Source organism: Astatotilapia calliptera, chromosome 17 (assembly GCF_900246225.1).
Source record: "Astatotilapia calliptera chromosome 17, fAstCal1.2, whole genome shotgun sequence".
NCBI classification, from domain to species: Eukaryota; Metazoa; Chordata; class Actinopteri; order Cichliformes; family Cichlidae; genus Astatotilapia; species Astatotilapia calliptera.
In genome coordinates, this window is record NC_039318.1 from 11,402,188 (window position 1) to 11,418,228 (window position 16,041).

General features: G+C 41.6%; 1 protein-coding gene across 1 annotated transcript in view; it reads left to right on the forward strand.

The window, feature by feature from the left end:
* Positions 1–9,327: 9,327 nt before the first annotated feature.
* Positions 9,328–16,041, forward strand: part of gpc1a (glypican 1a) — a 44,247-nt gene continuing 37,533 nt past the window's right edge. The window contains exon 1 of the mRNA XM_026146833.1: positions 9,328–10,135. Within this exon, the coding sequence (XP_026002618.1) occupies positions 9,985–10,135 (151 nt within the window). The 5' untranslated portion in view covers positions 9,328–9,984. The remainder of the gene's footprint in view (positions 10,136–16,041) is intronic.

Consider the following 16,041-nt stretch of genomic DNA (forward strand, 5'->3'; position numbering starts at 1 on the left):
ATGTTATATGGGAACGTGGCTGCAGGTCTTTGGCCTCTGGCCCTGTGCAAGATTACTGTGATTGGATTGGCATGGTCACAAAGTTGGCACAGATTACTTGGCTGGCACAGGATCCTGCCGAGGCATGTTGGGAAATAAAGACATCACTGAATGTGAATTGCCACCAAGAAGAAGAGGGCAGGGGAGGGAGAGAAAGCACAAACGGGAGAGACTGGGAGGAGGAATGTCTGCCATCCCTCATCCTTATGCCGGCAGATCCAAGTTCCACCCATGATGTCTGTGTCATTCTGAAACTTTCTTTATTATTTCATTTATTTTTATTCATTATTGTTGATATTTCTTTTCTACTGCATTTATGGGACAGATCCCTGCTTTTGCCTGATGAAGCCACGATCTGCTTTGACTAATTTCTCAGGGGAAAATGTCTTTCTTGTTTCTTTCAGCCAAAAACCGCAAAAGGGCTAGAACAGCCTGCACAGCCCTGAGCTATAAGAACAGAGAGGAAAGCAGGAGGGAGATGGGCTTAACAGTAAAGTAGGTGAAAATGAAAAAAAAAGGAACTATATGAGGATTCAGGGCTGAGAGAGGCAGGGAGACAGAGCGTGTTGCAGGATGTTCTTTCGATGAGCTGATGAGGTTTCTTGCTGAATAATATCCTTCCTCTGTGCCGGCACTAATGAAATCAGAGCTGTGATTATTGTTGACCCTGTCCATGGGTTATGACTGAGGTTTGTTCTATTTAAAATCATATTTATTACCCTGTTAGTATGTGTAGCCTTTGAAACACACATCATATCAGCGAGCACTGATTGCAGACATGTTGATGTGCTCCGTGCAGTTTTAGAGCTTCGTTAGCTATAAAAATGGGACTCGAGGCAAAGCAACGCAGTGGGATTTGTAATTGATTTAGAAAGTGCCACGACACAACTGCAAAGGTCAAACTGGTAAATGCTCGCCCTTTGCTGACATCCGCTGGATTTTATCGTATATCTGTCTGTTTGGAAATGAGCCCTTGAATTTACCCAAATCAATTTCCAGTGATGTGCGCTCATGCTTTTATATCCTGAAGAGCAACATTTTAGGGACTTAGTAAAAGGGGAACTTAGCGTCTGATCTGTGCGAATGAGAACATTGTTTCTGAAAATGTGTGGATTTAGAGCATCCGATTGCTGCCTAAATCCAAATAGCACTGGCGTGGCACTGCAATCTTAATTTAGTTTGAGTGTTTAGGAGCTGTTTAACCACAAAAGCTGATCGTCTTCACAGTAGTTGGCAGCCTCCTTTTTCAAAGTCTATAATGCCAACATCAGGGCAGCTCTAGTGAAGCAATTAAGGATTAAGTGTCTTGCTGAAAGGCACTTTTAACTTCAGCTTCTGTGTGGAAGAAACACTAACTGTTACTGCAAACTGCAATGCCAGAAAGACATCGAGGCTTTCTATAAGTGCCGTAAAACCAAACCAGATTCAAGGCCCATATCATTCACCTTTTTAACAAGTTAATATAAGTGTCTCATGCAATCAGACCCAGGACTGTTTTTACGTCTGTAGCTCTAATCACATTTGAGCTGCTGCTGTCAAAGCAAACTTTTTTACACGTGACAGAGAAATGCACAAAAGTGAACAACACAAAGGAGGTTGTCTGGTTAGTTAGTCGCATTAAAAGCTGACCAGAGGAGGGGTGTGGCTCACCTTGGAAGTTAATACATTTCGGAATCTATCCGGGATTATTTGGAAGTTCTCTTTACCACTGTGAGCTAAAGATAGGGCACATATCACTGACCAGTTATGGTCGAGATATCCTTCTGCACGCTTTTCACCTTTAGCGCAAGTATGCAGACTCAGATTACACTCAGTTGTTTTTAAATATAGCTGAAATCACAGCATGTAAATTGGTTGTTTATAGGTTTCAAACACCCACTCTATATCTGACATCTGGCTATGTCCATCTATATAACAGATGGACATACATGCATAGTCAAAATAGGACAGTGACCTCCTTGCAACCAAGAGAAAGACAAATGGTGGTTGTCAGATGATTGCTCTGATTTTTTTTTTTATCATGCAGCGACCGATTTAAAGTAGTTGCCAGAACGGGACCAACGGGTCGCTCCGAGGTTGAAGGTGCAGCACCCTGAACCTCTGGACAACTAATGGCAGTCATAGAACAAGTGCAAAGGTCACTTGGTGGGAGGCATCCGGTCTCCAAACTACTGTGGTCTGACTTTGACTGATTGCAGTCACTCTAAAACTGATAGGAGAAAGTTTGCAAATACTTGCTGTCTAATAATAGTTATAAACAGAGACTGTTTGCCAGCATGTTACAATCAATCATCCTACCCAGTAGAGTCCATGCAGACCCCAGAGAGAATTTTGAATTTTTTTATTCCATTTTCAATTGTTTTGTCAGTTATTTTGTTCCTATTGATGTCAGAACTTTGTTTTCTATTTCTGCTTTGATTAGTGCTTTTTAAAAATGCAACTGTTTTGAGGTCCCAGTGGAACCTAGTCAAAAACACTAAATTCCACCTACGGAGTTTTAATAAACTGAAATCAGTTTGGGTAGTAATTTAAAGCCTCACATAGTATTAACAGATGTAGGAGTACTTTGTCAATAATTTTTAAGAAGACTCAGATTGATCTTCCCACACTGGAAGCCATCAACAGCAGATGTTGCTCGGCATACCTGAGATATCTGGGACATGCTCGGGGTCATGCCACACATGGAAAGGAGTCAGCAGTGAAAACATCACCTGCAGATGTGACTGTCCAACAGTAACATCAGAAAATCTACTCAACAAAGTTTGCTCCTGAATCACAAGAAGGCAACAACTGTTTGCTGTGCCACCAAGCCTTCATCATAGCATCAGGCAAACTGTGTGCTAAAACTGCCTGTAGTGTGTGTTAGCTCGACCTCCACAACCATAGGGAAGGCTTGGTTTGCCAGCAATAAATGAGATTCATTCCTGGCGAGTGCTCGACCTGGTTATGGCTGCTCTTTGTTGCTTTATGGACAGAATTTCTAGGTACAGCCGAGGGTGGAGGGTTTTGGGAGTCGGTGGTCCAGATTGCAACGAGGTGGTTTGAGTGTGAAGCGGTTGGAATGAAAATGAGCACCTTTAAATCGGATGCCGTTGTTGTTAGCTATTAAAATCACTGCATGAAAGGCTATTATTTGAGGGCCCAATGCTTCCACCTTTTTCCAATATTGAAGACCGCATTGAAAAACGGTTATTTTATGTATCAGACCACAAAAAGATGCTCCTCTGCCACTGCCTAACAGTTTTAGCTCATGTTATTGTGTGACACTGCTGCTTGAACTAATGTCTTAACTCACTCGTGTGTTAAAGTGGCAGTAGGGGGTCACTAGAGTCATTAGGGTTCACCATCAGGGTGGAAATCACTGCTTATCAGTCCAAAGATTCACAGATTAATTTGTTTCTGCATGTGTGGTTAGTAGCAACGGTGCTTTTCTCAGAAAGACTCGTTCCTACATGCAGTTAGGATGCCTTCAATGGTAACTTCAGAGTGTTTTCAGGTTGAAGCAGGCTCGAATTCAGCTGGATGCCAGCCAATCATTCACTTCCACTGCATAATTCCAATGCTTATTCACTAAAGCTGAGAGAGCTTATCTTGAGTGACAGATTAGCTTGGACTTTCTGGGGCAGGCAAGACATTCAAGTTTCATCATCTTTGTGATTTATGGTCTGTTTTTGTTTGCGTACAGTGTAGCGTAGGCACTCTTTCTGACAGACACTTTCTGGCAGGCTTTCGTAAATGTCACTGCATCGAGCTACCTAGGTAAACCCCCTTGCACCAATGCGTTGCTTCGTTCAGCAGAGTCAGACCTCACCTGCATTTCTTGTCTCTTACTAGCTCGGTGCCTCACATCACCAAGACAGATTGGCGTGTGTCAAGAGAGTCACTAGCTGAAAACCTCTTGAGAGTGAAATATGTGTAGTTTTGACTTACAGACTTGAAAGGAGACAGAGCAGAGCAGCATATACTTCAGGAAGCCGTATACAGGTCACAGCAAGCTAACCTGCTTTGTCTTTTAGAATCTTTAACCCTGACATCCTCATACTCTGAAGCCTTACTGGCATGCACATAAAAAAATAACCAACTTTTACGATATATCTGCACAAACTATAAGGCTTTGCATTTGAGGCTGCGAAGAGCTAGGAGGAAATGATTGTGAAGAGGGGATAGATTGGAACGTATTAAAGTATTAGAACTTTCTTCTCGTGAATGCGTGGGCAGATATGAGAGGGCAGGAAGTTCACAGGAAGAGAAAAAAAAGGGAGTGAAGCAGAGTTTAGACGAGATCAAGAGCAGAACTAAGCACATGAAACCAGTTCAATCCTTTGGTTAATTCAGCTGTGTGTATCTGACCTGGCTTGACTAGCCTGTTGTGGCGCCTCAGGAAAAATAACTCAGACATGCAAAACTGAGTTTAAAAGGAAGGTTCAGGACATGTCTCATTTATTTATGCTACATAAACTGTGATTGAAATGTGCAAACAGATGGGCAGGGACACAATCCGACAACGTTTTGGCATCACCGCTTTGTGGCCTTAGCCGACACTGAAATCCCGCACTAGCGCCTTGCCAGAAGGAAAGTCGAGATGCGCTTGGTCCTACAAACAACATCCACATTGTTGCAGGGAATTAAAACCCTCAAAAATGTGTTTGATGGCAGTTCAAACCTTTTTCCTAGTTTTGACGTTTTAATCTGACATTTGGTGCATGTTGAATGTATTGAAAACACCGTTCTCATATGAAGACTGGCTGCACCGACTCTTCCCTGAAATGGGAAGTTCTCATTCATATTCCAGGCATGGAATACAGGTATGTGGCACGGGCTTTGGGTTAATCAGTGTCTTTCTCCTGAGGGTTAAGATGCCTGGTATGTCTTTTAATCCTAACAGTATTTAGCCTGCCAAGGCAATAAGTCATTGGCTGGATTAACACTTGCCCTGGTGTAGAACTGAGCACGTGTGTGTGCATGTTGGCTTAGGTGAAAGTCTAGCTTAACTATTTCTTGTAAATTAGGTGCTTAAAAGCGTTGGCATTAGTGTCCAGTTATAACTGCTGCCACTGTTCTCTGCTATATTTCAGAAACTGGCTGCAGGGATTGAGTGCGGCTGTTGAGAGATGATGTGGCTCTTGGCTTAAGTTCCCTTTTATCCTGCAGGTGCTGATGGAACTGAGGTCAGGGCTTAATGGAGGCCAGTCAAGTTCAAAACAAGAAATCTCTTCATGGATCTAGTTTGTGCATAATAGTTTTGTCCTCCTGAAATTCTAACTGTTCCGGCAAAGTGGGAAGCACAATGTTGTCCAAAACTCGCTTTCCAAATGATGGGGTCCATGTACATCTACTCACATTCACACCTGTCATATGTAAATGTTTCAGAGTCAAGATCAGTGTGATAAGATATGGCATGAGCTGGAAGCACACAGCACACAACTGTAGCTGATGTTCTTGAGGATTATATTGAGATGTTGTTTAAAAAAACAGAGTAAAATGATTTGTTAAAAAACCCAGAAACAGAAAATATATCAAGAAAAATAATTGCTTATTTTGGATTTGATGACAGCAACACATCTTGGAAAAAGTTGGGATAGGGCCATGTTTAACACTGTGTAGCATCCTCTCGTCTTTTAACAGCAGCCTGTAAATGTCTGGGAACCAAAGAGACCAGTTGCTGAAATTTTTACTATTCTTTATAGTGTTTTTGGTTTTATGATGCTCCAAATGTTTTCAGTTGGTGAAAAGTCTGGACTGTAGGTTGGCCAGTTCAGCACACCGACTCTTCTGCTTCTTCTTGTAGCCCTGCTGTTGTGCCCGATGGAGCTTGAACCTCTGCTTGTGGATGCAAACTGTGTTCACTGACAGTGACACAATCATGTCTGTTTTGAATGCAGTGCAGACTGAGTGCGTGAATATCACAGGCATCCGATACTGACTTTCAACTTTGTCTTCTGCGCACAGAGATTTCTCCAGATTCTCTGAATCTTTTTTTGATATCATGTAGATGGTGAGATATTCAAAGTTGTTGCAATTGTATGTTGAGAAACATTATTCTGAAACTGTTCTTTCTGACCTGTGACCAGTTCATCTAATTTATTGTGAAATGCTCCTCCCCCATCCCAACCTTTTTCAATCACTTCACTGCCATCAAATTCAAAATGAGCTAATATATCTTCATGAAATAATCTCTGTTTAAACATTTGATATGTTTTCAAATTTCTATTGTGAATAAAATATGGGTTTGTAAGATTTAAAAATCATCTCGTTCTGTTTTTATTTACATTTTGTACAGCGTCCTGTCCTTATTTTGGGAACTGGAGTTGTAGTAGCACATGCTCTAAAAGTCTAATCTGTGTAGCATCACTCACATGGGACTCAACATTACATTGTGTGCCACGTCTACATTACCTTGTAGTTGCATTTCTGGTGTGTCAGTCAAATTTCAGGCTTGCCACTGACCTTTTCCAGTCAGCTTGAGGACCTGGCGCTGCTGATGCTGTTGCTGGGGGAGGATGTTGGATGAGAAGATTGGAGCGGGTCTGACAGCTCATTGGTCACATCCACCAGCCACACCAAACTGAGCCGGAGGAAGGCACTGAATCTCTACCAGCCACTGACCTCCCTACAGTGGCACACGAGACATTTGGGACTCCTCCATGAATCAGGGTTTTTTGCTGAAGGCTAATTTCTTCTGTGTACATAATATGTCTTCTTTCATGCATTTACTTGTAGAAAAAACTCTTGAAGGCTCACATATACTCTTGAATCTGACCTCACTATGTTTCTGTGGCAGCCATTGGACTAATATTTGCCAGCTGCGGGCCAACTGAACACTGTGTCACTGAGGAATCATCCAAATCCCTTAAGCTTTGAAAGTCCCTGGCAGAGGTTTCTGCAGAATGTTGCACAATATCTTAAAAAACAAAAACAAAACCTTTCTGTTAATGTCACAGGTATGATTTTCCAGCTAAAATGTGTATTACAATTTTACTTCCCTTAACATGTGCATAGTAAATCTATCTACACACAATCATTTGAAATCCAAGTGGTTTTGACATCAACACAATAAATTATACAATGAAATCAAATTACTCTCGTGTAAGCAAATCATTAAAAAGTTTCACATTTTTTATTTTTTCCTCATCTCTAATTGTACTCTAATTTATGGCTGCAGATGAACTCCCACACTTGCATTTGATTTTATGCAAAGATCTTTTCTGTGAGTGTTGTTGTTTTATTTGCCATTTATCATTTTAGTCCTGGGTGGTGCAAATGAAATGAGGATAATAAAACCAATACTCTCTTTCCTCGTGTAAACTGTTATTTTCTACTAATGGGAATAAATATTATTTTATTGCCAGCAGATGCCTGAGAAAATAGAAAGAAAAGTAGGTTCTGAACCAGAAACATTCAAATTAACAAAACGTCTTATAAGCCTAAAAACACAGAGACTATTATCAATTTTAATGACTCTTAATAACTTTACATTTTTATATTCCCAACAGCAGTTTTAGTCATTGTTACTAGTAAGTGCAGCACTATGGAAATGGCAGTTATAGTAAGCAAGCAATGTTGCTGTACCACACTGTATAGCACATTCTGCGAGTAAAACTGTGTGATCGAAGTTTGCCCAAACGACATGAAAACTCACAATGTACAGACAGTTCCACACAAAGTCCAGCAACCTAAGACTCCATAACCAAGGAAAAGAGGGAGGGTGAGGATTACTGTGAGAGCCATTATTCAAGATGAAAGAATGAGTATCCATGAATATATCACGAAGTTGGCCCCCCGGGGTACAGAGCTACCTGAGTGCTGCAAGGAAAAAGAAGACATACTCTGGAAGACACGCGCCTCCATGGGGTGTTTCATCGGCAGAAAGAAAAACTGGCTGACATCCTACCGGTTGCTAGAAAAGGATAGCATATTCCAACATTAGAACAGATCCACAGAGGCGGGAATCTGCCACAGCAGAAGGAACCCAGGGTGTAAGCTGTGCAACGTTTCCCCTGAGACTGTCCAGCATGTGGTAGCATGGACATAAGATAAATAATAATAATGTATACTTTATTGATGCCCATGGGGAAATTGCTCTCTCTGCAGCCACACCGAGGAGCAGTGTGTAGGGACACACTCTTAACAGGAGACTTGAGGAGCCAGGGATCGAACTACTAACCTTCTGATCAATAGGTGACCTGCTCCTGAGCTACAGCCACCCTCTGGCAAAGATGAGTAAACTGTCGCTAGGTTTTGGATAAAGTGAACACTCACAAACCTGTCAAACCTGCATTTGAAACGTTGGCTACCATAGCAGTATAGTATTGCAACATGGCATTTGGGTCTTCTAACTAAAATAGGAAAATAGGAACATAAATAGTGCCATCATTGCCAGACCTGCTTGAACTTTGATCTGGGTCAGACCTGCTTGCTATGGGGGAAAGTGGTCAGAGGGCAACAGGACTAAGGCCCTGCAGGACTTCAGGCAGCTGCTGGACAACCAACCATACATAGTGGTGGTTGGCCAAGAGCCGAGGACAGAGGGAGCTTACATAGATTTATTAATTCCAGCTGACAATGACATCAGACAAAGAGAGTACCAGGGGCTGAAGCAACAACAGGAGCAGACGTGGAAGGTCATGTCCAAAGTGGTTCCAGTGTTAAATAGAAGCATTAGAAGCTGTAACCCCTAGAGGCTTCGCATATTCATGTGCAACATCTGAGCTCTCTGTCCTGAAGAGTAATGCAACAAAAATACTAGAAGAACTCTTTGACGTGCTGTGCATTCAGAGGTGCTCTTCTGCATATCTTGGTTGTACAGAATAGTTAATTGAGATACTGTGAAACAGTTTGACCAGTCTCCTCTGATCTTTGAATTCAACAAAGCAGTTTCACCCGGTGAGTCTACGTTAACTTTATAGTTTCTCTTTTCAGGCCATTCCCTATAAACCTTACAGATGGCTGTGCAGGAAAATCCCAACAGATCAGCAGTTTGGTGCTACATTCAAAGTCACTTCAGTCAGATTTCTTCCCCATTCGTATTCTGGGTTTGAACTTCAGCAACTCAGCTTGAGCATCTCTGCGCGTCTAATCGCACTGATCAGATATTCACACGAGGGATCAGTTGAACACGGGTAACTAATAAAGTGGCCAGCGAGTGTGTGCTGTTGGACGACGTTTTCTGTGCTATATTTTTTTTGTAAAGACCTGCAGGTGGCACTGTTTTGCACACGGCTAGTGCAGCACAAAACCCAACACAAAGAGAGGGAACGAGAGAGAGAGAAAGAGAGAGCATCAGCACGGACTGCTGCACACTCCCGTCCCACCAACACACATTTCATTGTCCCAAAGCTTGGAAAAGGGACCGGGCATGTCTCCTCTTGTCTAAAGCCGCATTCAGAGCAACATTTTTGATTTTTGATTTTGATCTTTGTTGCACTTTTTCCATAATCATGAAGCTGCACAGTCAGACCGCGGAGCTTCACCGGCTTTGACACCTGCCCTCCTTGCTCGCTCACTCTGTCGCACCCCCCTCCTCTATCTCTCTCTCTTTTGTCTCTCGCATCTCTGCAGCTCACAACCAGCAGCACCGAGCAGAGGGAGGAGGTGGAGGAGGAGCAGCACGGTGTATCTGACACCTACAGTCCCACGCGTCGCAGCCCCTCGTCTCTCGCACAAACATCCCGGACTGGCTGCCACGGGCGCCTCCTCCTCTCCCGTGGCTGTGTGTGTGAGAGTGAGTGTGTATGTGTGTGTTTTAGTTAAGAGGAGTGGAGTTTGAACGGGACACGTTGCTTTTGTTTGTTCGCAGACCCCCCCGCCTCCCCCCAAACTCTGAAGAATAATAACCAACATAATATTAAAAAAGAGAAAAGGCAACTAAACACTGTGGATAAGAGTCTAATCCAAAAACTGTCGGGGATTTTCTGCGTGTGAGGAAAAAGGACTACACCTCCAAAGATGCGTCTGCCGGTGCTTCTCTGTGTGCTGGTGAGTCTGTGTGCCGCACCGGGCCCGGTGGCCGGGGCGGATAGAAGCTGCTCCGACCTGCGGCAGTTCTACACCGGGAAAGGGTTCACTTCGGAAAGGGTTCCTCAGACTGAGATCTCCGGTGAGTTTTTTTTGGTTGTTTTTTGTAGTTGTTTTTTAAATTCATTAATTGTTTTGGTGGTAACAAAGAGGACAACACTTAACGCCCTCCACAGGAACGATAAAGTCAAGTTTTTGTATCATAATTTTTTTTAAAATTTCAGATCGCTCCAACTATTACAGCATGTTGTGACATAATTCTTAAATGACCCCCCTCGTGCCTTGCCTTATTTTGTGGGATTCTTGAGCGGCTGTTCAGGATGCCATTCTGTTGCATTATACATAGTCTGTGCTAGATCATTTTTATTCATAAACATTGAGTGCTTTATTGTGGTTTGCGTGAATGGGAATTCCATCTATGTTAATAAATCAGCTTAAGGTTTCTTTTTCTTTTTAAAAAAAGAAATGTTCCCAAAGGGCAGCTTTGCTGAGGGTTTATTATTATGCTGCATCCCAGTTCGTGTGCCTCATTGTGCGTCTGTTCAGCCTCTCTGTGCACTCTTATACACCCCCCTCATTCAGCATCTCAGTGTTTCCCAGTCTACAGTCCTTCAGGGTATGCTCATTGTCTGCTGAGGGCAGAAATGCAGGTGGGTGTGAGCCATGTGTCTTGTGGAGCCATTCCAATCTATTCATTGTTTTTATATATTTGTGTTTGCTGGTGTTTGTGCTCCAGGTGTGAAGAACTGTTAATATAACCTAGAGGGGGCGGATGCAGACTTGTGTCCCGGGGCATTTTTCATTGTCCACCTTGCTGTGGATGGACTGCAGGTGTAGTGTGTGTGTGTGTGTGTGTGTGTGTGTGTGTGTGTGTGTGAGACCCAGTAGATGCTGGAATTTGCATAAACTAATAATTTAGGCTCGCCTGGGGCAATATCCAATCACAGCTCTAGCTACAGCTCAGCGATCGCACAACATAAGCTGCCGATGAGCTGAATAAAAGAAGACGTGGTTTACACTCATTTTACTTCTTTTGTTTCATTCCTGTACTCTCATCGTGTCAGTCAGTCATCCAACTAGTCAGGCAATCATGCATTTAGTCAATCAGTGAATTACCCAGGCAGTGAAAGTAATCAGTTAGCCTGATCTCTCGTCTGTCAGTCAGACAGCACACATCAAAGTCTCTCTATCTTGTCTCTTTGGCTGCTGCAAACCATAAATGCAGATTAAAAGTGTCTTGGCCTTGGGGAAAGTGAAATTGAGCTCTTGTCCCCTTTAAGGCAATCATCTGTCGGCCTCTGTCTCCTCCCTTATTTCACCTAAAGATGGACAGACAGCAGCGAGCGTGCAGAGGAGATGAAAGCGAGGGGAGAGCAAGGTGTGTTTGTGTGCTCAGCGTCTGCGATCTGAAGGTCATTTTGTGTTGTGTCAGTGGAAATGCACACTTATGGGCGGCTGAGTTATTAATATTGGATGTGTGTGTGTGTGTGTGTGTGTGTGTGAATCAGACAGAAACCAGAAAATAGATAACAGTGAGGCAAAGAATGTGAAAATAGAGAGAAAAGGAAAGAAGGGGGAGAAAAACCCACAACCAGAGACAGTGAGTGAGTCACTCAAGGTCTGTCTGTGTTTAGTGGAAGACTGTGAAAGAGACTCGACACGACATTTTCCCTCCTCTTCCATTAAAAGCTCATCTTTTATTGACAGATGAAGAACACAATGCTTCAGTCTCTTGGACCTTGAGCTGCTCTAGTTATTTGCGCAAGAGTTCTGCCTCCCCAGAACTCATTAAAACTGACGACCAGTTGGGCACAGAGATGTGGGAAGATTTCCCCACAACAGGGGCTTTTCAGTCCTTCTCATTTCAGGGACCTTAGGTGGGTCAATTTAGATTATCTGGCCCTCCGCACTCTGGAGGATGTCCAACCTGAGAACAAAACATTAATACAGTCTATTGGAAAAACACAGTAGATACAACACAACAAATTCATTTTGTTTACTTCCATACCTCTTCTGCACACTAGGAATGTTAAATGTTTGATACAATATATTGTCTCTTTGTTTCATTGTTTGCACTCTGGATTGGTTTTCAAGCATGCATTACAGTAATGCAGACAAACCCTCGCCATACAGGTCATAATGAAGTTATACAAAAAAAAGTCCTCCAGGAAAACCGACAACGTGATCGTCATAAGCAATATTTGGTCATTTAGCACACTGAGCCTTACTTGCCTTCCTAATGTATTTATTATCTCTCAGGGCAGTAAACAAGCTAAATATCTAAGCCCTGTGGCCTTCCTGCGCATGCAGCAGACTCGCATCTGGATGAACAAACACTTTCCTAATGATATGGGACAAGACCCAGCTGTTGCTAATCATAAGCAGTTCACAGTTAGCGTTATCTGCAGAGCATAACAATGTTTGGGAAGTGTAATTCAGCTAGAAGACTTCCCTGGGTGACAAATCAGTATATTAGTACATAGATTCAGCAAATAAAATGGAGTTTTGTGCCCAGAAACGAGTACTAACAGCAGCACCTACCCAACTGAACCAGAAGCATACCTGAATTCAGAGAATATCAGCATGTTTTAGCCAACATTCATGTTCCCTACAGGATGGGTTTTAATAACGCTGGGAAGCCCCAGACTTAGGATTTAGTGCCATCGTCAGGTCAAAAGTGAGAGCAAATGATGTTCCTATCAACTTCACTTTCTGTTACGGTCTAATTAGAAAAGTTTCTTGTTAGTTACGCTAAGATAATGAACATTTTTGAATTCAGTGTTTAGTACATTGGACTCTTTTGCAATGTTGCATACATTTAGTGGCAAATTTGTAAGTAGGGCTTGATGAGGTGACCCTGAAACACCCCTTAATTATGCTGCTATAGGCTCAGATTGCTGGGAGCATAAACTATGTCTTCTGTGCTCCCCTTGTATCACTCCATAAGCATAGTTCATCCTTGTCTGTCTATGCTCTCCTTTTTTCTTCGCTTTCCCCTCCCCCTCAGCTGGTTGTGGTCGATGGCTAATGTCACTCAGGTTAGTTCTCTTCCTGTGAAAATATGTTGTTTAAATATGTACAAAAACAGTCACCTCAAGGCATAAGGTAAAGACTCTATTAATATTAGAGCGAAAAACCCTACAAATCACTCGCCACAATCAAGGTAATCGCAACAATAGACAGATGGATGGATCGATGTGTAGATGAAAGTTTTGTTTGCTTTTTCTCCCCATAATCTCGTTCACATGGATTTTCACAGGTGAGTAACACCAACCTGCGATTGAATGACGCGTATTTAGCTGCTTCATCTATTTCTCCAAACCAGCACAAACGTAAATGGCAAGAAGTCCAATTTTCACAATGAATGCAAAGAAAAAAGCCAAAATGTCAGCCCTGAATGGAAGGATTTAAATTGTGCAATTTATTTGTTCAACCTTGATGTAACCAGGAAGTCCCATTGAGAACCAGTCTCTTTCACAGGGCAGCCATGCAAAGTGAAAACAATGAGTGAAATGAATGAAAAATTGTAGTGGCTTGTAGCTTTTTCTAGATCTCTAGGTTTGTATTTAAAATCTAGAAAACATTCAGAAAATAATCATGTTTTTTCCAGGATTAAACATGTGAGAAAATCATAGTTCCAGAGTAAAATCTGTGTAACACGAGGAACAGATGCTTTACATTTTTACCCTGAATTTAAAAAAAGAAAACCCAAAATGACTCTTAGACTCTGCTGACATCCATTGTCCTTTAGGTTTTACACCATATGAATGGAAGTCGTCTTTCCTGATGTCTGCCTGTCTGTGTTTTTGCCTGCAAGCGTTTTTTTCTCTTCTTGTTATACAATGTATCCTTCACCTGGTCAATAGTTAAAGGCCAGCTCATCCTATAGCCTAGCCTGTGTGTGTATCTGTCTATGTGTGTGTGTTTAAAAGTCAGTGAAAACCAACACCTTCTTCAAGGAAGACACCAAGTTTCATTCACAAATGCTTTGTCTGCGCAGAGCAGCACACACCCATGTGATCAAGTGACACACAGAAACAGATACAGCGTATATAACCTGCGCAATTCACAGGTATTGAGTTTTGATGCGTTTGTGTCGGTGTGCGTGGGTTTGTGTGGCCTACATTTTGAGTATTTGTTACATTATTTGAATGTTTGAAAGACAATATGGGAGGAGCTGAAAAGTTATGTGTTGGTACTCTGTGCAAAATGCTAATAAAATGTAGTGCAAGGACTGAAGCTAGCAAACATATTTCAAAACTTTTTTGTGTGTGAAAATGAAAACAAAATGTTTTCAATTATTTTGTTTTATTTAAGTAAAACTGGACATTTTACATGGCGTCTCAACTTTTTTTGGACACCTCAGAAGTCAGATGAGTGCAGTGCCAGGCTTTAGTTTCTTTATTTTAAATCCAGCTTTCGTCACTATTTGTTTAAAATGTAATTATTTCTCATCCTTTCCATTGGAGCTGGCGGCACTAATTCTCTGCTTGGTCGCTAAAGAATATGAGCTTAATTCATGAACCCAATTAGAGAAATTATGCAGTCTCATACTGAAGCTTGTCTATATTATTTAGCTGACTGGTCTTTCCACCAGGAAAAATATCAGTGTGCATCAGTGTTGTCACGATACTGGAATTCCCAGGAAAATAGCCGATGTTCAATTTCAGTTTCAAGACTACAGGATAAAGATAAAAAAGAACAAAAGAAAAGCAAAAAATCGACAGAAAAAATAACAACAGTATTTTTAATTGCTAATTGCTAACAGCTCAAAGGCATTAAGATGTACACAGGCCAGATTAACATTCATGATAGCTGTATATACTTCGGGGGGGTTAGGAAAGGAAGCTTTATTGACCTCTAGTAGTGCTCATAAAGTGTTGTAACATCATGCTAACATCATGCTAACCTCATGCTAACATGACTGAGCGTCAGTCACCATTCATGTCTGCAGCTGTTGGTGAGGGGAGGAGGCGAACACGTGACTGTTGCAAATAATAACTGCCCAGTAATTTTTTTGTATTTTTAGAAAAAAAAAATAGATTATTATCTGAGAATTGATTTTTTTGACAACCCTACAGTGTGTACAATACTAGCAATTTTACAGCCGTTAGTTTTTAGATTTCAAGTTCTAGTTTAGTTTTTGCTTTTGTTTTCTTGCCTGATTGTCAACATGTCTATGCGAGTGATGCAGCAACTCACCGCTAATCATTTGCTAATGTCATTTATATAAGTAAGTGTAATCACAAGGTACTAAATGACATCGATGTTTTTAATCTTCTCTGACATTTGATTAGATTACAGATTAATTTATTCACAGAGAACATTGTTGATCGATTAGTTGATGATGGAAAATGATCAGGTGCTGTATCCCTGCCATCATATAAAGAATACTTAAAGACAAACTGTGTACAGCAACACAGCCTAATAAATAAAATCAGGGATCTTTCACTTGTTAGGTGAAGGTGTAGACTACTACCATGTGCAGCCACTGCAGTATTAAAGTATGCAAACTATACAATATTACAGTATTACAAAGGATTTGGCTTAAGGTGTTTCGTCAGTTTTGCATAAAGTACTACAATATGCAAAACTGCTACTCTTCCCCATTCTAACCATTATGGCTGGTTAAATATATTGATATATTATGGCTTTCCCATTCTTCCTACCTATAAATGCTTTTTCTATATATTTTATAGTTTACATTAACTGTGATAATAGTGCGGTGCCACAAAGTTAGAGAAAACTGCATTGGAAATGTAAGCAGGTGTGAATCTTATGTATTTTTTCTGCTCGCAGCATCTGTGAAACCGCTGTGTGTACGAGCGTTTACGAATGTGCTTGAGGAAGGAAATTGATACTGTCTGTCATCTGTCACACATCACATGCTCACTCAGGCGTTCACAGCATACTTCACCATGTGGAACACCAAATACGCAGCGCACACATACATGCACTCGCACAAACCTGCACCAAAGCTCTGAGTGC